The sequence below is a fragment of the Meleagris gallopavo genome, chromosome 5, assembly GCF_000146605.3.
Source record: "Meleagris gallopavo isolate NT-WF06-2002-E0010 breed Aviagen turkey brand Nicholas breeding stock chromosome 5, Turkey_5.1, whole genome shotgun sequence".
Lineage (NCBI taxonomy): Eukaryota > Metazoa > Chordata > Aves > Galliformes > Phasianidae > Meleagris > Meleagris gallopavo.
This window is the reverse complement of record NC_015015.2, coordinates 44,074,823-44,097,782: the sequence shown is the minus strand read 5'-3', so window position 1 is coordinate 44,097,782 and position 22,960 is coordinate 44,074,823. Positions and strand designations below refer to the sequence as shown.

Sequence of the window (22,960 nt, the reverse complement as noted above, 5' to 3'; positions counted from 1 at the left end):
GCTTTGCTGAACCAGATGAGCACTGCTTTCATGACAGAGATGTCTCAACCAACAGTGAGACGTATTGCATGTCTCTCACTTTGCCTGAAATACATCCACATTGGAATCTGCTATGTGAGTGGCAATCCAGTAATCTCTGCTTTGAGAGACTGCCTGCTCCCCCCACACTTGCTAACCATACAGGTTTCTGTAAAATGCTAAAAGCTAACATCCCTATGTCTTTTTACTCCATTGGCTACGGCTTGTGCAGTTATGTATTTCTGAGTGAGTAATGGTTTTTGCCTACCTAGCTACTTGAGAAAATGTAGGCCTTGTGCATTTCTATTTTAGCGTGTCCAAAAATTGGCCTTATATCTTCTGAAATGCTTCCAGAATTGCAAATCCATGTCTGGCTGATAGCCTTTCTGACGTTTTAATATCAACTGGTAACGTATAGCTGACTACCAAGAAGCAGTTAATTTGAAGAGAGCCTGTAAATATGCAGCTGAGAAGCTAAACCCGTGATGTTAATTTGGGCTCATTTTGTCTTATAGATGAGAGGATCTGTTCACCACCCTTTATGGAGCTGACAAGTGCCTGTGGAGAAGATACCTTGCAGCTTATAGAGAAGAATGGACTGGCATTCCCATTCAGTATGTATATGGATTTTGAATTGGTGCTTCAGTTAGGTTTGTAATATTCCACAAGCTCCCTCAAGAACATTGTAGCCAACTTTGCAGGAGAGTGTGTTTCATTGCCAAAGTGTATAGGCTGTTAATATAGATGCTTTGAAACTGATTGGAATGTGGAATAAAATTCCTCCCTATCCTCTTTTGTTTTGCATTTTATTGATGTTCATTACTTTAAACACCTCTTTACAGTAAATATGTATTCCTGGAAAATGCCCTTGTCCTGAACTTGTGCAAGAGATTTTTCCTGCAGTCATTATCTTTCTTGAGAAGATCATTCCCTTGCTGACTGCCCATTTTTCCACCACCCCTCCTTTTCCACGGTTCAGGCTGCAAATTATAGTTTTGGAGGGTGAAAGAATGAGTGTGAAATATATATCGCATGCTCCAAGGACCTACAGTCTCAAATAGCTGCTGTGATCTTGTGCTTTTTAGCAGGTTTTGTTGTAGGGCTCGTGCTTTAATTTATTCCTTAATTCTATTATTTCTGGTATTAAGTGAGCTGAATTGGTTAGTTGGTGTTTGTTTCCTTGGTGTTTGCCTCATTTGTTAGGTTCAGAGGTAAAGTTGTGTGGAAAAAGCATCTTTTGCCCTCACTGCTCTCTCTCCTAAAATAGATAGATGTCCTGAAACTAGAGTGGAAAGCAGGAATTTAGAGCCCACTGAGTGGCTTTGACACCCCTTCCTTACCCCATGTACACTGAATCCTCAGTACAGGCTGGTTAGTGATGATCCTGTATTGTATCAAGCAGCATTATCTGTGTACACACAGAGGGTGGTAACGCACTGGAACAGGGTGCCCAGAGAGGTTGTGGATGCCCCATCCCTGGAGGGATTAAAGGCCAGGCTGGATGTGGCTCTGGGCAGCCTGGTCTGGTGGTTGGCGACCCTGCCTGTGGCAGGAGGATTGAAACTGGGTGATCATTGTGGTCCTTTTCAACTCAGGCCATTCTATGATTCTGTACATTCAGAAGGCCTGAGTCAGTCCCTCTAAATGATGATAAAATTAAAAAAATAACAAGAGTGACATTGTGGGAGTGCTTTTTTCCGATTCTTTTATTTATTTGTTTTTTCTAAACTCTCCTGCTTCCTAGAGCATATGTCTGTCAGACATCATGCACCACCTTCCAATATGTCCAGTTACAACTTATTTTGTATTCTAGTGCAGGGCATCTACCCTTCATAGCTGCCTGTCCTCTTGCCCGACAGCTTTATTCTTCCAGCAGCCCCCAGAGAAGTCTTGTCCTGTCCACCTCCTCACTACATGCAAGTTTTATCTCCTCTGATTAACATATAAGTAATACCGTCTTTGCACATCATGTGGCTCCCAGGATCTTCAGCTCTTTCCTGATTTCATAATAGCAGGAACATTTTTTTTCTTCCCTCTTACCTGTTTTGATATGGAAATGGGAACTGCATAGATATGCAGAGCAGATAAGGAATATGGAGATGAAAGAACTGCTGAGCTCTCTCCATGATTTTCTGTGAAAAAATATACTGTGCCTTAGTTTGGTTCAGACTATTTGGTCTCCATCCCTTTCCCAGGAAGAGGGAAGCAGGAAAAGCAGTTGTTTTCCAGTGTGTCCCAGCTCCCTTGTTTTCAGGACAGTGAGTTTTTTGTGGTACAGGTAAATTTCTTCAGCCTCAGGCAAAACCACAAATGTGTGGAGAAGCCCTCTGAGTGGGCAGGCTGGCAGTACCAGTGGTGGCACTAACTCTTGAGCTTCCCACCTCTGTCTCACCCTACAAATGACTTCTGTTTGCATCTCAGTTCCAGGGGGTAGGTGAGAGAGCAGAGGTCGGAGCAAACTAAGCTTTGCAGTGACTGAGGATGCTGTTCAAGCAGTGGCTGTCAGTGTTATCTGGTACAGTCAGTGCCTCCAGTGATTCTAAGTATGGGTGGGAATGGATTTGTAAGGGTTTTGTGTGTCCTGTCTCAGTGGTGCTTTTTTTCTTTTTTTTTTAATTTAGTTTGTAAAACCAGAGTGGCCCATGGAACCAACTCTCATGAGGTGAGTTAAAAACTCTTGCAGCTCTATTTCCACTTCTCTTGCAGCGGTTTGGCTGGTGCTTTCTGATTCTTTAGGAAGGCAGAATGAGGGCTATGCCCAAACGACTCTCCTTCCCACACATCTCATTGGGTTTAATAACACCAGTATTTTTTAGGTTTATCTGAAAGATAGCCAAATCTATCTTTAACCTCCTGTTATAAAAACTCATTGTAGCAGTTTCAAGCTTCTATTATCTAGTTTTCTTGCTGTATGGGAACTGTTGAGTCACAGCCTCAACCACTGATTGGGCACCTGAGGCAAGGACTGGGTCAGCCATGGGAGCACAGGTGAAGGCAAACTCCTAGACCCCATTTAAAGGCTGATTACCACTGAGGAAGGATCTCTTTCTGAAGATTCCTCCTTTTTGGAGTTTTCAACCATGAACCTGTATCCTTGGATACGGGTAAGCATTTCTTCCTGGGTTATTTCTTTTTCAGCATGATAATCTTTCTGACTATAATACTTGTAAAGTACCAGCCTAACCATGCTACTTGTCCAGCTGTACGCTTGCTTCCAACAGTTCGTTGTCAAGCTCTGTCTGCAAGGCATTTCCTTTGTCAGCCTCTCATCTGGCAGGAGGTTACACCAGGGGGTGGGAGTTTCTGCCCCACCGTGCTTCCCCTCCAAAATATACATAGTACTGGTGAGAAATGGTTTTGTGCTGCAGATGAAGCAGAGATGTGAATAAAGGCAGGCTGGACCCTAGTGAAACTACAGGAATAGCAAGTAGTGTCTGTTTCCAGGCATGTTCAGTTGTAATAATGTGGTTGAAGCTGTGGGAAGAACGGAACTGGTAGCATTATCTGCTTTTCCTCATTCCCGTAAGGCAGTTGCAGTTAAAATGGTTATGTATTCCTGGAAGGAGTGCATTCTCTGTGAGCTTAGCTTCCTCTAAATTTAGGCAAGTCAAGTCCTGATTTAATTCTTTTCCATTTGTGCTTCTTGCCTTCCTGCATACCACAGCTCAGTTTTAAGAATCCTGTCCTCCCTGTTGGCTCCAAGAACGCCTGGCTTCCTTTGTTAGCAACATGGTCACTGTTCCAGGTTTCCCAGCTGCTCCTGAAATGTGCAGTATGTTGCTGCAGCATCTCTGGGAAGTGAAGGCCCTAAAGTAAAATGCCAGTCTAGAGTAACAGAATGCCTACAGCTGAACTTTTGAATGGACAGCGCTTTAAAAAATGTAGCTAGGTTTTTCATTAAAACTTGGCTTGGATCATTTTACAAGCATGACAGACAGTTCTGTTAGTTTGCTGGAGCAGCTGCTATGAATTTTTGCTGTCGTTCCTGAGAGCACTTGGGACTGGGTCGTTAATGAATTTAAGACTTGGTTCTCTGTTGATTTTCCTGTGTAGTATTCCTCTGCAAGTGCAACCTGGAATGTGTGAAGCTTTCAAGGCCTGTCCAATTAGGCCTTGATTTTCATTTCCCTGGTGAATATATCCTTTGTAAAGTGCAGACATGCCTTCACCAGAATTCCATTTTCTGAGCAAAAATTAGACTGAAATATAATTGTAAGCTGCGTTTTATCACATGAACTTATGACTAGAGCAAAAAAGGGTCTCCTGGAAAAAAGCCTAAAGTCTAGCATGGTATTTTACATACAACAATTTCAAAGTTTACAAAGTATTCTCAGGAGTGATCCAAAACTATATTTATTATCAGAGAAGAACTGTCTTGTAAATGTTATTTTATGGGCAGTAATGGCAAGGGAAGTGCAGAATAAATAGGCTGTTTACAATACAGTCTGTCTCAAAGATAGTAGGTCTAGAAGAAATGGTTGCATGTTTTATTAATGGCTCCTCCTATGGCTTTTGGTAATTTGCATAATTTGTAGAGATATTCCCACTGCAAAGTTGACACTGAAACTAGAATGCAATCTGGTCAGAAATCTGCTTTTCTTCGTAAGATGACTAGTCAGAAAGATCAAGTATTGGCTAGCGGGGACAGCTGAAGGTACAGGGCTTGAATTTGGGCTTGGCGCCAGCCTTGTCTGGCAGACTTCATAATTTGCTGTGAATGCACAAACTAGTTAGGTCAGGTGCTGTTAGCATTCGTGTTCCACAGTTCCACATGGCTTCTGTACTGCAAATTGCATCAGCCAGCTCAGCATTTGAATCCCACTTTGCCAGCACCATTTCTGTTAGAAACTGAACAGAGATGATGCCTTGAGGTTCTCCTTCCCAGCTGCTAGTAGGTCAAAACACAACTGTCCTTTGGTAAAGCTAACATCAGTAAGACCCATGATGTGAAAAAACCATGTCCAGAATGTGTATTTTTCTAAATATTGAGCAGACAGGAATAAAAAGTAAGGAACCACTGCGTGTTTGTTTTTTTGTTTTTTTTGTTTTTTCAGATTGAAGTCCTTAAAGACATTGACATTATAATTTCTTGCTGCCAGATATTTTGGTTTGCCTTTAGAAGAGCTCTGTGTCTGTAACAAGTAATGCCATTTGAAAATTATGATACAAAGTATTATTCCCATGTTACTGCTAGATACAGCAGGTCTGTGCTAGATGACAAAGGGCAAGCACACCCTGCAAGCAAATTCCTGGATCTGTATTCATGCGTGCTGAAGGAATGAGACATCCCAATGAACCAGCATAACACAGCACCATGGGAATTTTATGGGTTGTATGCTAGTCCATGGGGCTGTCAAGACAGAGCTTTGCAGAAGAAAGATTTCATGTGGTTTCTAGTAGCTTGGGTCGGTTCTGTGCTGAGAATGTAAATTTTCTGGGTTTTCACACTTCCAGAAAAAAAAAGAGTGACAAGTACCTGAAGGAGTGGTTTCCAGGAATTAACTAACTATTTGCAGAGAACACTTGAAGGATAAGAACAGCATAGTTTTTACCAGTATGATATTGTAGATATTATAAAGGCAGCTGTCTTTGCACAAGGGGGAAAAGAAAAGAACAGTGGTTCTTGCCACCAGTGAAAGGTAAATGATGTTATTGCTGTGAATCGTCTTGATGGACAATGCTGCTGGTTACAGTAGGTTTCTTGCACAGGTTATCACCAGTCACAGATTCAGTCTGTGTGTCAAACAGCTGGCATCTGGTGTAACAGAGACAGCATAAGAGTATCAGCTGCAAGAATGCACTGAATGCTTATATTGACATGAACTTAGAAAACGTTAATCTTCTGAGTTATTGTGCTTATATACAGATGGTTCTGTGATCCTATGTGCCTACCAGATAAGGAACAAAGCAGAATGTTAAATAGGTAAAGACAAAAAAAAAAAGCTCAGACTTTTATAAACGTGTAGACACTACATCATCTACCATGCTTACGTTTTTGATTAACAAAACCTATTAAATTTACTATTTTTAATGCAGGAACAGAGATGTTATCAAGAATTCAGTATGACAGTACAATGTACAACAAATGAGTAGCTGATCATATATAATATAAAGTAGAAGTGAGAGAACGTAAAACAGAAAAGTTTCTTTTTAAAATCCTTCCAATTTCTATGACTTCAGTAAGATACAGCTTGTGTCAGAAGGTACAAAAACTGACTGGAAGCACATGGTCAGATATCTCATTTGTGCCATGCCAAAACAAGAAGCTCCAGTGTTATTCTGTACTTTGCTGTGGAGTTCTGGGATCCACAGGAATTCTCTCAACCTCTCTGGGCTGTTCTACATACCAAGTAAAAGACTAGGTGCAAAGAGGACAGGGAGAAAATACTAATATGGATGAACGAAAACTCATTTTTTGGAGCTAAGGAGCTTTTATGCAAATGTACATCCTGTGCTGAATGAGGCAGATGGAGGCATAAGAGATGGAAGGTTAGCTTCACAGCTCTACAGTTGTCAAACCCAAAGATGGTCTAACTTGTGCAAGGGAACTGTGCTCAGAGGAAAGGAAGATAAACCTAACATCAGATTCTCTGGCCTTGGTTGGTCCTTACTCGTATTGATCTGACTAACAAAATTTTCTTGTGTCTCTCTGGATAGCAAGGCCCAGCATCACTGAAGTGATGAGGGGAGATTCGTATTCAGACAATGAGAGCATAGCTCAGGAGTTTTAGGTTGGGGAACAAACCTAAGTTTATCCTCACAGCTGTTAGGGGCACCTGGGTATAAAGTAACTTAATCAGCTTGTGACTGATGACTTTGTGGCATATTTTTTACAGTTCCTTCAAGAGAACTGTGCACCTGGAATAATGGGTCAAAACTGAAAACTCTTGGCCCCAAATTTCCTAGCAGTACTCTTACTAGGTGCTGGAAAAAATTATCTGATTTTGTGGGTGAGACCCCATTGCTTATGACACTGCCACTGTACTGACCCAAACCACGGGAAATACTGCTGCAGAGGAAAACTTGTATTGTTAGTACACAGACCTACGCCTTCACACTTCTGTTACTCTCATGATACAAGCTTGTATTCGCACAGACATGGTTGGCTGTAATGGTCATGTATTTTATCATTTTTTTTCTTCTAAAGACTTGTAATTCCAGTAGCATTCTTAATAGAAGTGGGTAAATGAAATTGTGAAGAGCTGAGATTAAATTTTCATTGAAAATGAAAGTTATGCTGTCAGTTGTGTCTGAAGAGTTTGTGTCAGTGAAATGTAATAATGTAGGACTTGCTGCTGAGAAGGGATCCACACTTGGTCAATGTATATCCACCAGTAGATGTTCCCACTCACTGCTTGTTGGTGAATATAAAGTTATTGAAAGATTTGTGCACAACTGTGTGTGTTTTCAGATGGCGATCATCTTCAACCAGGAGGGTCTGAAAGCTGTCCGCCCCCCTTGCGTCATTCAGAGTTTCATCAACCACAATGCTGTGCTGTATAAAGTGTTTGTAGTTGGGGAATCCTACACAGTGGTGAAGAGACCATCTTTAAAGAACTTCTCTGCTGGAATCTCAGGTATATGGTGCTCGTTTACAAGGAAGCAATTGTTCTTAGAGCCTTAGCAACAAACAGCTCAAAGGAAGCTCAAAAAAATCTTTGAGAAGGTTGATTAAATGAACACATCTGGTTCTTATATGTTATTTCTTCTGTATTATTTCTGTAAGAAGGGGGATAACTCACATACTCTGGAATATATATGAATGACATTTATATAGTAAATATTTATGCAACAGTAAACAGTGTCTTACCTGTTAGAAACAGTGTTTTGTGTAATGTGGAAGTGTGGAGCCGGAGAAATTCTCTGATTTCCTAGTAAGGTCACATCATTTGTTCCGGAGTTTGTTTATAGATGTGCTTTGGAGAGGATTTCCTGGATTACATGACTTCAGAACTTCCTTTCCCTATTTTTACCTTGATTATATATGTGTGTTTAAATTCAAAATCACTTGTGCTTTCCCCGAAATATGAGACCCATTGTTGTAAACCTTGGTGCAAGTCTCTTTGTTTCGTGGATACCAGCTGTTGGAGAACAGGAGGAATGGTCTCGTCAGTAAGAACAGTGATCCTGCTATATGTTACTAGAGAGCAGTCACATGAAAGGTTTTCATAAGAAGATTCTAAAATTTCCTGTATGGAAAAAGAATTCCTTCCTTTTGATGGACTTGAGATCTACATTCAGTGGGACATCAGAAGCAAGAAGGAATTAGCAGTACATGGATTTCTCTAACAGTGAACAGTTATGAACACAGACAGGGTCCTTCTTAGGCAAAGATGTGTCTTCTTCAGTCTGTGCCACACTAAGTGTACATAGGCTGTTAAAATGCTTGCTGCTCCCTGGAGCTCATGGTGGATGGAGTCCTGCAAGTGGAAAAATCCAGCAGGTAGCAGGAGTGAAAGGGATCAAGCTGAAGGAGATGAACAAACAAGTGCCAATTTCTTGTGACTTTTTGTAGTGATTTCTGCTAATCTTAATATATCAGTGTGTGCTCACCATTGTTTCCACACACAAGGATATACTTTGTTAGTTTATGTGGAGTTCAGTAGGATCCTGGTAAAAAAAAACCTTGTCTGTAGGTGTCTATGGCAGTAGGTCAGATATATTTACTTTTAGGTGTGCTGTGTGTCCTGATCAAATGAAGTAGGCTGCGTTCATATAAAATACTATGACTGACTGTGGTTTTGTGGAGGAGAATATGTTAAGGCATCTTTTTAAAAATGCCTTTGCTAATATCTTATCCATTAGTGTAAAACCTTAAAGTTGTCTGGAAGTTTATGTAAAATGCATTGGGTGGGCAGATTAGGGTAAGTTTCTGGCTTTCTTTCCCATTTTAGTAGAGTTCTGGGCTACAAGTACCTACCTAATATGGGTTGTGAGGCACTCCCTGGACCTGACTGTCTGAAAGTACAGGGCCTTTCAGAATGGGAGGAAAAGCAAGAAGAGAATGTAATGGTCTCAGACTTTAGAGAGGATTTAAGTTTGCTTGTCATGGTTCTCCCATCTTTATCGTATGCGGCCCTGTGGCTGCTTTTAAATGTCATGTCAGAGGCCAGCAAGCTTTCTGATCTGAGCAGTCATTATTGAATGTATCAAATTGGTAGAAATTAACTTCATTATTAATTGATTTTGTTTAATAGATGAATCAAAACTAGTTTTTATTAACCTCTCATAGCTCTATTTAACTGAGGGCTGAAGTCTGGAAACCACGGCTGGCCCGGGCCATGTTTTGCTGCCTATGCTCATAGCCAAGCTGTGAGTAAGAGCATACTTCAGGGCAGATGGTGCAGGGAACTATCTAGTATTGATCAAGACTGGATTCCCTGGGCCGCAGTGCCATCTGCTGTTCTTTGCACTCATCCTTTGGAAATTAAAATCCTCTATACATCTATTTACACCCTTCTTTTAATTCCAGACAGAGAATCGATATTCTTCAACAGCCACAATGTCTCAAAGCCAGAATCATCATCTGTCTTAACAGCTGTAAGTATACTTGTTCTTCTTCCTCTAGCATAACTGGAAGACTATCTAGTCCTTTCTTATCAAAGTGCTGGTAGTTAGCAGCTCTCCTTAAGTTGTCTGCCTCCATGTTGCCGGCTGAGGTCTGTTCAATATAATGAACCAGCATGGCTGTGTGTCCCTCTGGTATTCCTTACCGAGCTCTGGTGAGGAAGCACTGATCAGCAGGCCTGTCTGCTACACACCAGGCCTGGACTCCCCAAAGCCGGGGAGAAAGAGAAGAAGTTTCTGAATACAAATATCTGCCCATTCCCTGTCTAGAGAGCTTCATAGGCATAAATCATCCTCAGTTCTGTGAGGAAAGACAAATGGTAAAAATTCAGAGAAAATGCATTGGACAGGACCATAGAGGATCAGTAGCTGACTGCAGTGCAGGCTTTGCTGAGCTGCAACCAAAGGACCATTTCTGGGGTCTTCTGAGTCTAGCCATGCAAGCAGGTGGCATGGATTAACGCTCACATTACCACGCCTTTTAATAAGCTTTGTACATATGAATCCAAATAAGGCCTCAGGTACTCTACTGCTGTGAAAGTTACTTTGCAGGACTGAGTCCTTTAAATCTCTGAGTCTTCAGATTCTTTTCTGTTTCACGAACTCTATTTGGGAATAGTTCTCTAGTCAGCAGTGATTAATTTAAATTGTGTGCAAAATGTGCATGTGTAAAATTTTAAAGCTGTAATTGTGCTATTTGTAAATCCCTTGGTGGGTAAATTTACGTTTAAGTTTATGTAGAGAATATGCTCTTGTGGCTTACCTGCCACCTCTCTCATGCACATACATATTCCATGCACATTTCTGTAAGCGTGCCAGTGTCTGCTGCATAACCTCTTGTTTAAAACGTGAAAAAAATTACATCTTCCAGTCATAAGTAATCTAAATTATTCTTGATAGTACACGTCTGTAGAATAACTTATAGATGAAAATTCACACAAAAGCTATCCACTTTGAATTAGCCTGCTGCCTTGAAGATACCAGCAGAGTTGTGCTGTATAGTTCAGATGGAGCTAGCAGGTACAAGTCTGTCTTATCAGTCCCACAGGCAGGCCATAATCTACTTGTAATAACAGAATTGTATCCAGAACAGCTGCAGCACAGGGTGGCTGAATTTATTTTTCTAAGGTAAAGATTTAGTACTTAAAATAGTGGTTCTCCATTTATTCCTACACTGTCGCATATTTTAAGGAACTGCACCAATATGAAACAAAGAACTAGATGCTTTAGAGTAGGTGAACTTCTGCTGTATGTAGGATTCTGAATTATTAAAGAAATTCCTGTTTCTCTTTTGTGCTACCAGTTCTCTGCAGTTTGGTGGATATTAGACCTGGAAATGAAATTTAAGCTTTGCACTTAAAAGACTGCTTCAGACTCAGTTAGTAATGTGTCCTTCTCCTCTATAGCTGGATAAAATCGAAGGAGTATTTGAGCGGCCAGATGATGACGTCATCCGGGAAATCTCTAAGGCACTGCGGCAAGCTCTGGGAGTTTCCCTCTTTGGAATCGATATCATCATTAACAATCAGACTGGGCAGCATGCAGTCATTGATATAAATGCATTCCCAGGTGAGAAAGGCCTTTCTACTCACGCTATCCAGAACCCACGCAGTGTGTGCTTAGTGTTAAGTTTTGCTGCCAGTGTCTCATATAATTATTTCTCAGGTGGGGAAAGGGAGAGCAGCATGCAGAATTGTACAGAAATCAGATAGTGTTTAATCTAGCAAGGACAAAGTCCTAGTTTAGATATGGAATGTGCTACTGAAATAGTAGCTTTTAGGAGATGCAGTCAAAGTTTAGTGGCTAGCTGTTGTGCTGAGCTGTTGCTCAGGAACTGAAGCACAGGGCTGTGTGCTGGGCTTGAACTTTCTAGGTCTGTTTTTCATTCTGAAAACGAAGAGAGAATAAATTCTATTTTAAGAAAGCGTCTAAGATTATTTTTCTCTAGACTCTGTACCATTAAAAGTGTTGAGGGGGTGGAAGTAGCAAACTGTTCCCTTGAAAATCTCTTCCTGTGCAAATTGATTCTCCTGTGGAAAGATGTCTTGTGCGCAAAAGCAACAATAGGAGGAATCTAAGGAAGATTGCATTTGCGGAGGAGTTGCTATAGAGTTTTAAATATCCTTGAAGGCTCTCATAAGCGTATCCTGGAATAAAACAATAGAATGCACATGTGAAAATTTGTCCGCTTCTTTAGTGCATTATATGCCTTGGAAGCAGCTGAACAAAATCCTTGACCACTGAAATTGTTAGGAGTTACAAGTGTGTGTAACAGCAGAGAGAAATGCTCTGTCACCTGTGCTAGATTCGGTAACCTAACATAGGAAAAGATTATATCATCTCTTGACGCTGTTCTACATAGAATTTTTCTCTGAAAATATTGCTATCATTACTTGAATAGTCTTGTCTGTTTTCAGAGACGTAGCCAGGCTGTTACATAGTTTGTTTAGCTTATCATTTAATTTTCAGTATGACTGAGATATCTTCACATCTAGAAGTCTTGCCCTAAATCACCAATTTTCTTAATCTTTCAATCCAAGTCCTCAATCCCAGTGCTGCCCTGTTGTGCCTCTCCTGTCTGTGACTGGCTTTCTCTCAAACCTTCAGGCCTGCTATTCACAGATCACTTTGCTGCCTGGTTCCACCATATGCTGTTGATGCAGTCTGCAAATCCATGAAAACTATCTTCTGCCAAGAGCAATGAAACTACCTAAATCAGAAGTCAGATAGAGCCAAATCAGCTTTATGAAAAGGTTCCTGTTTCAGAAACTGGATATTGAAATGAGTGGTGCAGGACATCTCTTTTTCAATCCTACATTTTGCAATATTTTGCATTCTGTACTTTTAGATGATTTTTTTATTTGCAGATACTGTTTCAAATTTGGTGCTTTGCACAGACCAAACTACTGAATTTCTTGAAACATTGAAAAGTCCAGACTGGGCAACAGCTAGTGGCAAATTTAGCAACTTAAACAGGCATAATATTTCCTTGTAGTGGCATCACCTTGCAGAACTGCCTATAGCCTTGTGCTCTGCTGTATGTCTATCCTAATACAACAGTTTTTGATATTCAATGCAAGTCCTGCATTTCAATCTGCACAGTAATTAGGCTTTGAATAGACATTAACTTAGTATTCTTTTCAAGATACTTGGGAGCACAGGAAAGCTTCTTGTGCACAATTCTACATTTTATTGCACATGGGATTTTTTTTTTATAGTGACCTTGTGAAGATAGCTACTGACTCTATCACCATGGCAAAGAGTGTTGAAAACTGCTTGGAGAAAGTCTAGAGGACAACAGCAGGGACTAGACATATGCAAGAGAAGGCTGAGGGCAAGCAAAGCAATATTCAAATCTGTAAAAGACAGCAGAACTGAGAGAGAGATAGACTGATCTTAAAGCTGCTAAGATCAGAGGAGAAGTAACAGAGTAAAATTCAACAGAAGAAAATTTACATCTCAACACAGAGATGTATCCCTGTTGGCTCAAAAGCACATTCAGACAGGGCAGATGCATTTCCCTCTGTGGGCCAGTTTGATTCAAAGATGAGTAGCTGCAAGGACTGACTTCGTCAATGGAGCCAACTCTTTGCTAATGAGAAGCTGAAAATCAGCACTGCTCAAAGGAGTCCCTGATGGGTTGTGTCAGCAGTGAGTTCAAACCATGCAATCTGTGGAAGGGGCTTTCCCTCTCTTCTTCCTCTAGTCTTTCTGTCCTGGAAGGATTGCAGTAGATCTAAATGGAAGCCAAATTAGACATTTTGGGGACCTGAAGTACTGCTGCTTAGTGGGGAGGGAGAGAAAGAGGTATCTTTTCAGCCTCTTTCACGGAGCTCTAGCTGCATCTTGGGGCCAGGCCTGACCAAAGCCTTCCCCAGCTGCCCAGAGGTTTGGCTTCCTTGTGCATTCTCTTTCATGTCTACCCAGCTTGGAGCTCATTTGACCTTGCCAATTCATGGATATCATATTGAGATTAATTGAACATTAGAATTCAGAGTAGGTGTACCTGGAGGAGGATGTTGTTGTCTGTTATCTACTTCATTTAGCATTAGTGGCAGTTGGGAAAGGTGTTAAAGATAAATGTCTAAAAGCCCTATTGTGTCTCCTGCTATATAGAAAACTGTCTGGGCTATATTTAGCTGTGGTTACCAGCTGGGATATTTAACTGTAGGTCTGTCACGTAGCATGTGGGTTTTATGTTTGTCTGACCTCAGGTAACAGAGAAGGGGCTCCATGAAGCCTGCTGTTGCATCACAGCAGCTGATCTCAGCAAGCCTGAGCAGCAGCCTGCCAGCGGGATGTGTGAGCTGCTGTTCTGGATGCTCTTATGTGGTAGCTGGGAAGCAAGGCCCTGGGTCTGGGCACACGGTTTGTGTGTATGAGCACGCTGCCACAAATGCAGGCTGTGGGCTATCCAGTTCTCTTTGCCCTAGGGAAGATGAAGAAAATCAGAGTATCTGCCAGCTTAAGGAAAGTCTGCTAAAAATCTGGAGCGTAATACCTAAGTTAGTGTAACACTAGCTTAAAAGTGCTCGTGGGCACTTAGTGGCTCTGCAAAGCTCAAGCAGACAGGGTGCTTGTTTTCTGTGGAGTTCCTGGACAAACTTCCTTCCTATCTGTGCTCTGCCAGAGAACACTAGAGACTGTTTTCATCACAGCAAAATGCAGGCTTCACACTGACAGGTATTTCCATAGTGGTTTCAGAGGGTTATGTTAGCGTAGTGCTTGTAGCATCATGATCCATACTGCTTGTGTTTTAGATGTCCTCTGTCTGATTCCCTGTGTAATGTGAGCCCTGACTTTGTTACCAGTAATCTCTGAAGGCATAATTTCAGTTACCCTTCTTGATGCCTTATTGTCGCAGCACAGTAATGTCCCACAGTTGTCATTTTGAAAGATGTGCAGCAGCAGTCAGGGAACAGGGTGAGCCAATATTGACAGTTTGCAGTCATCCCCGTCTTGTGGATCAGGAGCTGAGACACATTTGTCCTCTTCCTCCCTTCCTTGTATGCTTTTATACTTATTTTTTTGCTATAAGAACTTTCTTCTCAGTGACCAAGCAGAATTATTTAAGAGTTTCCATGCAGTGTGCAGTGGGCTGGCACTGCAAATGTATGAAATGTATAGCTTTCTTACACTGTAACATCTGCTGATTTCAGGGCTTTGTAACTGGCTTTCTTATTCCCATTAAATATTTAAAGCCACTTCTTTGTGAGTTTACCATGTGCCCTCAGACAAGGCTGGTTTGTTTTCATCAAGCAGACATAAAACCATCTAGGGTCTATGGGTCTCCTCTCTGAATATTAAAGCTGTTACTATGGAGATGGCTTATTCCCAGGGAGCCAGGAGCACTCTGAGTAGATTTGAAGGCTAATCCCATGTCTTTTACATAAGCAAGAAAGCATAACAAGCGTCTCTATCAGAGAGGTGGAGCTCTTGTTCTGGCTCCCATGGCCGACTGCAAGAGCCTTGGCTGTCCCTGGCTGATGGGTGGGTTGTAATGTGGGTCACCTGGAAGGTTTTAAATAGCCGATTTGTTTGGTGAATTTGTGTAAGGGTCTTTGAGAGAGGAAAACTGGGAGTTGTTGTCACACAAACCAGTAGAGATATGAGACCTGTTTGGGAGTACCTAAGAGAATTGTGAGAGAGTGCAGTAAAATCCAAAGCAGTGTGGCAGCCTAAGTAAGAGTTAGTTAATTAACGTGTGGGTTATAAATACCCCGCAAAACCACCACATTTATCTCAAGGTTGAATTGTCCTCTTACCTTGTGTTTTTCAGGAAGTTGGTTTCTTATTGCCAAAGGAATTTGGCTTTCACAGAAGGGAGATTCAAATTGAATTATTTATGGCTCTTCTGCCCTCTAGTCATGTTACTAAAAGTGTTCTAAAATGTGCATTTATTTGTGGTCTGCAGTTCTGCTGTCGTGGTGATCTGTGTGAGTGTGTGCTATTCATGTGGAACTTTTAAACTGCCATTTATTGCTTTAGTCTCCTATATTAATATTAGGTCACCTTCAAAATACTTTTATAGGCATTCAGAAACAATCAGCCTAGCCCATTTAATACACTGAATGTCACATCACCTCCAAATACTAAATCAAACTGATACCAATTTCAGCTAATGCAGTAGTAGCTAAGGTCCATTTCAAGACATTATATAGACATGTCGCATGTCTGATTCAATTTTACAATGAATGTAATAATAAAATTGTGTCTATACCAGAGTTTAAAATAAACCAAGACTCTGTACACCTGCTGTCACAAAAAAATGTAGTATCTCCTGTTATTTGACCATCTGTTTTAGCCAAGGCACTTGTTAAACCCTCAGTATGAATTGTCTGGGAATCTCATAACAGAACCATACAGAAAGTTGGTTTCAGTGCTGACCCCAGATCCTGCTGTTTCTGCCCAATGCTGCATCATTTAAATATATTTAGTCTCCTTGACTGTGTTTTTAGACGTTGTTCATAGCAGGGAACATGTTTTGAGTGCTAAGTTAGGTTAGATTAGACAAGCACCACACTGCTTCTTTCAGTCAGACACTGCCTTTCTGTAGGGAGCAGGGCCTGCTTTGCTCTTCTTTGAGGTTCCCCTAAGTGAGAGGTTGCTGGGAGATTATAGAGGGTATGGACCCTCAAGGAACCTGCGCTTTTGTAGTAAATCCTAGCAACAGGGTGCAGAAAATTGGTGCTACAACACAGAGTTTGTAACTTAGGGAAAAGCGACTTGGAAACAAATGATAGGATGTACCTAAAATTATATATATACATATGTATGTGGGAGGAAAAGGAAGCAGAAAATCTGAGAAGTGATCTAGTGCCTCTTATTGAACTGTCTGGACGGAAGTATTTTAGCAGCAAGGATCTCTGTTCCCTTCTATGCTAGCCTGCTTGTGCTTTCAGTCACAGTGGCATCATGGAAAAAAGCTTTTTTATTATCAGTGGTAGGTCGAGGACAGCCAAAGAAATAAAATGGGAGAAGAAGCATTCGAAGAGCGTACAGAAACTACTCAGCTGCATTTTCTTCCTCTTCTTTGTTTTTCCCCTTTTCAGGTTATGAGGGCGTTTCCGAGTTTTTCACAGATCTCCTGAACCACATAGCTGCTGTCCTGCAGGGTCAGGCACCTGAGGTGACCCAGCTAAACCGTAGCAAGCTCCTGGCTGAGCAGACCGGCGGGATCATGGACGAGCGGATATGCTGTGCGAGCACGGGCTGCCTCAGCGTCATGGGAAAAGACTCCTCGTGGATTGTGGAGAGCGAGACCAACAGCTCAGTAAAACTGCAACACCAGAGACTAGGCTGCAACTCAGCAGTGTCCCCCAGCTTCCAGCAGCACTGCGTCGCCACGTTGGCCACGAAAGCTTCCTCCCAGTAACTTGCTGATGCCATGAACTGAGGAAAAAGCCGCAGGGATACAAATTGTGGTCCCAGAACCAGATCAGGCTGTAATAGTACAATTGCAAAAAACAACAAAAAAAAAAAAACAAAAAACAAAAACAAAAAAAAACAAACCAAACCAAAAAAAAAAAAAACCAAAAGAAAACAACAAAACAAAAAAAAAAGCAAAATAACAATTAAAAGAAACCCACCTTCCATTTGATTTAACCTGATTTGCTGATGAAATGGTCTGAAAAGGAGAGGGTGAGAAAGTGATTCAGATCCACTTCATCAGATTCCAGTTGTAAATCTGTAGTGAGTTTACACACACGCATGGGATTTAACACTAGACCTTTCATTGTGGGAGGGTTGCTCTTTTGTTTCTATTGTTCTTTGTAATCACTGGTGACCAGCATTTTAAAATCGGACCTCATGGTATCAAGGAGATAATAATGTTGAAATGGAATGTATGAATGTAACAGTGCTAGAGATTTTTGCCTAAAATACTCCCGTTCCTTTTTCCAGCTAGGCCATTGCAAAAGAAAGCTCAGACAACTTCAGTATCGCTAAACCAAATCTCTTGCAGCACTGTCAGGGTATTGACAGAGAGCTTGCTGTGAGCCACAGCACTTTGATGGGACCGAGCATGCCGGCTGTTAAGGGCTCAGTACCAAGCAGCCACCCCAGTTCCTGCTTCACAGCTTTACCCCAGGCCTCCTTGCTTTAGTCACCAGCAGCTTCTGGCTACACTTGCCAAGAGTGAAATATGTCTGATCCAGGCAGACTAGAGGCTGAAAAAGAGGTGCAGGTAGTTAAATTGAGTGATTTAATTGATGAAACAACATTCTTTCCATCACCTGCTAGAAGAGCAGCTCATCTCTGAGCAGAGAATTTAATCCTCCCTACATTACACTTATGAGGATTCTGGGACAGCTCTGCTAAAAGGCTGCCAACCAGAGCCACGCATTCTCCTTACAGCAGTGCACCTGGGTGTAACACAATTGCTGCCTTCCACAGATCCACGGTGCTGCTATTTTTCTTTTGCAAATGAAATGTATGCAGAATGAGTACCTTTGTGTGAGACAGCAGTTCTATGTAGCATATCGTGCTCCAGCTGCCAGGTGAGGCTGTCAGATGGGCTGTGTGGTAATTTACAGTGGTGCTTCACACTGTTTGTAAGCGATAGTGCAGCCACATTCTGTCTCTTGAGATGTGCAGTAAACCTACAGTGTTCACCTGCTTTTGCATCTTCTAGCATAGCTGCATTTTCTGCCATTGAGCATTCCTGCAGCTTTTGCCAATTCTGAACACTAAACTGAAAGTAACCAACTCTATCGGTGCTGAGAACGTAGACACTATTTTGGTAGACTGAGTGGCCTTCTCTTTCCCATATAAGCCCTAAAATGTATTTAAGAGGCGTGGTAGTAAGAAAATGTCCTTGTTCAGCTCATAGCTTGCAGGTATGGTAGTCTTTAGCTTTCTGTAGCAGATATTTATGAAGCACCCATCACTGCAGCATTTCATGCCAGTTTGTTAGTATCCTGTATTAGATTGAAAGGAAATGTATTACTACTCAAAAGGAGATGATCTAGAGCTTAAAGCTTGGGCAGACCATGGAGAGAGCAGTAAACTGTATAGAAAGTGTCACCATCCTAACCTGATTGTACTGGTCCTGGAGGAGAGGGCATTATGGAGAGCATTGTGTAGCAGTTATTTTATGTAAGCTCATTTTTCTCTGGAAGACACTGGGTTTGTTCCGCAAGTGCCATTGTAGGAAAATTTCTGTAGCTGGGTTTGCATTTCTGAGGACAGTCTACACAAGAGGGGAGGACCTCGTGAGTGTGGTACCTGTACAATTCCAGGGTGCACATAATTACAGCCAACTTCCTATTCTGTTGCAGACCAGCCCTGAGCTGGGCTCTCTTTGCAATCCCTGTATGCTTCGAGGCTGCTGAACCCCACATTGAGTGCAGCTTGCAGGTCTGGGTCGTAGTGGTGTGAGTGAGTCAGATGTACATAGGTGTGGGTTTATACGAGTATTCCTGATAGACCAAACCTTTCATAAAGCCGTGACTGAAATAAAATTGACATCTACAGTTTGGGGTTTGTTTTTGTTTGTTGAAAATAAAAAGTGTTTTTATGTTACGCGTGTAACAAAAGATACCCTCAGGAAGAAATTTGCCAGTGCTTATTTTTGTATGGTACTTTCTTGTAACCAGCTGGTGGAGTGTTTGTAGACTTGCCTTTTGCTCCCTTTATTATGGCTTGGGGTTGTTTTGTTTTGATTTGTTTTGTTTTTAATTTGGTGGTGGGGAAAAAGCGATGATGTTAAAGCTGGGTTAGTAACTCGAGACCTTTCAAAGTATGTTTACATGAATCTGAGTGTCGGATCCAATTGAAATGTCTGTATGCTGTTTCCTAGTTAGAACATCAAATGAGAATTTTATTTTCCTGGCTGCCTTCTGAATTTTGGTTGGCCTATTTTGCACTGCTTTATTTCTCCAAAATAAACTACTGAAATATAATTGTGCATTTTAAACTTGTTTACAAATGATTGTTAAAAGTTTATTTTGTAATTCTCTGAAGGCTTACAAAAATGCTATATTTAAATATTACTCCAGACCTTGGCTGTAAGTAGAGAAGAAGTTTAGGTCATTGGTGTGATCAGTGACATTTTTCCCATAGTCTGTAATTTATTTCTTATTTATCAAATGTATCTGTATCACTTTAATTTACCAGGTGCAGATATGCAAGTACCTGTTGTGATGTGGCATTACAATAGAGTTTTCTCCTAAATTACCATGCGATTGCTGTATTGCTATATTTCCTTGCCGAAATTGTTGTTGTGGCTCATATGTTAGAGTGCTGCCCAATCACATGGGCCAATCAGGAGACCAGTTTTTAAAAGCCAAAACTGTAAATTACCAAGTGTCCAGACATGTAATTACATTACTGCAAAACGTTCGAGCACACATATGTTGTTAAGCCTGTGCTAAAGTGCTTTTCTGAATTACTGCCTCATTTGATAAGTTTAGGATGGCTTTGATTTATGATAAGTTTCACAGTAGTTTAGTTCTTGTTCTGTAGTCTTTTCCTTTTTTTGTGTGTGTGTGTGTTTTTTTGTTTTGTTTTGTTTTTTGTTTTCTTTTAAAGTAAGGAGATGTACTAATATTAGACAATACCATATAATAGCCTCGCTCTTAAAATTGCAGACAATCTGAGGGAGATTTTCCATAACATCTTGTTTGAATTCTGTTATTGTGGGTTAGAAAAGGTTCTGCTGTGTTTTCAGAGGCATAGCTATTGCTGCTGTGTTGATTGGAGCAATTAAGTTAAAATGATGTGGTCACCAGTTAGCTTCTTATGGATCTGCTTCTTTTCTGCTTGACTGTTATCAGTCCACAAGAACACCATTATCTTGGCTGGAATGTTCTCCAGGTTTTGTGTCAGTGTGATGGAGGAGGTTTGACTGTGATTTTCACTATAATTATGTAGCTGACTTCAGAAGGTGAAGATTATCCCCTGTTGAGGAGAACTTGAATGGTATTATTAGTGCACATAATGCAAAACCATCACCACCATCCTCTCCCTCTAGCTGACACTGCCATGTTACATCGGGTTTGCAGTGACTGCATCAGGACAATTGGGTCATACAGAAAACCCAGTGCAGAAATGCAGCCTGACCACGTGTGCCAGGGGTGACACCCTTAGCCTGCAGCTGTTCTGCCTTTGGTAACCGTGTGTCTGGCTCTTCCAGACCTATTCAGACCATTGGAATGAGAAATTTGCTTGGAGATCCCCATTTGGAACATGTCAGTGTTTGTACAGAGGAGTCTGCAACAGCTTGCTCAGGTAAGAACCATCGGCTTCATCTGCTGTTCTCATAGATGGGCACGAACAAAGAGCTTCACCCTGGAGCCCCAGGAGAGAAGGGAAGTAAGGTGGATGGCTCAAGCTGAGGGGTGATGTTTGTTCCTCAGCCAACCGTGGGCTGTGCCCAGTCTAGTAGTGATTGCATGGGAAGTGCATGGATCGGAATGGCAAGGCACAGGCAAGAGCAACTGAATGCAGACGGCCAAAGGTGTTTGAGTTAACTGGCCAAAAAAAAAAAAACAAACAAACCAAAAAAAACCAGCAAAACAAAGGGAAATGGAAACTTCTGTTTCCATCCAACAAAAAGAAATTCCGGACTTAGCAGCAATTCAGCTAACATGGCTTCCCCAAAGTCTTGGTGTGGCAGCAGTGACCATGGGTCAGACTTTCACACTCGCGTGCAGCCTTACCTTGCAGAGTGGTGCAGAAAATCCTAGGTTTGGGTTTGTTAGTGAATAGAGTCTAATTTGAGTTTGTAGTGGTCTCCCCATGTGCATACTGCAGGAGTTCACTTGCATTACTTCGCTAATTTTCATTTCCTCCCTCCTTCTGGTCAGAGATGTATTGATTTTTGTATTCAGTATACGATTACTTTATGGTGTTGCAGCTGTATGTTTCGTAATAGCAGGATGTGAAAATGCTTTGTGTAGATTAAAATATTTCCTTTAATATAATCTCCTCTCGCTTTCATGTGTGACACACGCATTGTGATTTTATTTGTAATATTGCTTTAATACTTATTTCAGAGGAATGTAACCTCCAGAAAAGTACTTCCCACATCTTCACTACCTTTCCTTTCCCTATTCACCCGATGTGGACCCAAGCCATCAAAAGTTGAGCTTCTGATGGAGTGGGTTTCACATCCTTTGTGGATGCTGTTATGTTTACATGGCCGCACTAATTGCTAACGTCTGTTGAAGTTTGAGAGGGTCCAGGTGCAGATGAAAGTGTTAGAATGGTAATTCCCTTGGCAACACAGGCATGATAGCATCTGTAGCAAGCACAGGCTCCAAAGTGGTCTTGCTGTGTATACAGGGAACTCTTGGGGTCTGGTCCATTCCTGCTGGTAGTACAGTTTCCCTGTGGAAGAAAAAAATCACTGTAAAAAAAAATGTACTCTGTGATGAAGAAGAGGGATGAGAAGAGGTAGGTGAGGATTGGGGATAAAGTCCTGGCCAGGGGACACTGTGATACCAATGGGCCAGGAGTTGGCTCCATTATTTTTATAGAAATCTTGGGAGATGTTTTCTCTCCGCCTTTCTCACCCTGAATCCACTGGGGCTGATGCCAGCAGTTGTCTGTGGGCCATGAGCTCAGTAGGCAGTGGCCTTGTCCAGCATGCCTGGAGTTTGCAGGGGGCTCCTGAGCGTTACGAAGTTCTGATTGATGGCCTGGAAATCTCTTAAAACTCTAGAAATAGCTGGGACAGTGAATGGAGTTGGTGAAATTCAGGTCTTCCTCTTCCATCCTTTTTAAAGAAACCCACTTTTTATTTCCTCCTTCGTTCTTTACACAGTAGTTTTTAGATATAAATTATTTTAACATTTTTGTGTGAAAAGTCATATATACATATATAAAGTTATTAAAAGGTTGACTATATGTTGAGTATAAAATAGTGATGACTTTGTTTCAGATGTTAGCAGCCCCTAAAAATGAGTTGTTTATCCTCTTGTAAAGTCAGTGCTGTAAAAAATAAATAAATAAAAGCTGTATTAGATGTATCTTTTATTATTTATTTCTCATGCAGTATGTGATACGGCTTGTGTATACCTTTGTGAGAACCATATACTAAGATGCAGTCATTCTTAAAATCAAGTAATAGTTCCTTGGAATCCCAGCAGTTCTGAGACAAGTGGCCCTTCACATGTGGATTCATGTTGGAATTCTCCTTCGCATGCCAGCTGTGCCGACTTAAGCATGGCTGAGGCCTAGGGACCATTCATCTGTGCCAGGTTTCACAAGTTTGTCAATATCTGTGTTCAAATCCGACTGTACAGTGTTAACACGTGCGTCTTGTGATTTGCTTCAGCCCTCTCTTCACTATGATTTCTGAAACGGGATTCCCATTTGGTACTTAAATTTACCTAGAATGATTTAAAAAAAAAAACATAAAATCATGGTTTAC

The 22,960-nt window shown here is 41.3% G+C and overlaps 1 protein-coding gene across 1 annotated transcript in view; it reads left to right on the top strand.

Moving 5' to 3' along the window:
* The window catches only part of ITPK1 (inositol-tetrakisphosphate 1-kinase), a 67,501-nt gene extending 44,541 nt beyond the window's left edge, over positions 1-22,960 (top strand). The window contains exons 4-9 of the mRNA XM_031553656.1: positions 534-632; positions 2,640-2,680; positions 7,430-7,595; positions 9,491-9,558; positions 10,992-11,154; positions 16,638-22,960. Of these exons, the coding sequence (XP_031409516.1) occupies positions 534-632; positions 2,640-2,680; positions 7,430-7,595; positions 9,491-9,558; positions 10,992-11,154; positions 16,638-16,960 (860 nt within the window). The 3' untranslated portion in view covers positions 16,961-22,960. The remainder of the gene's footprint in view (positions 1-533; positions 633-2,639; positions 2,681-7,429; positions 7,596-9,490; positions 9,559-10,991; positions 11,155-16,637) is intronic.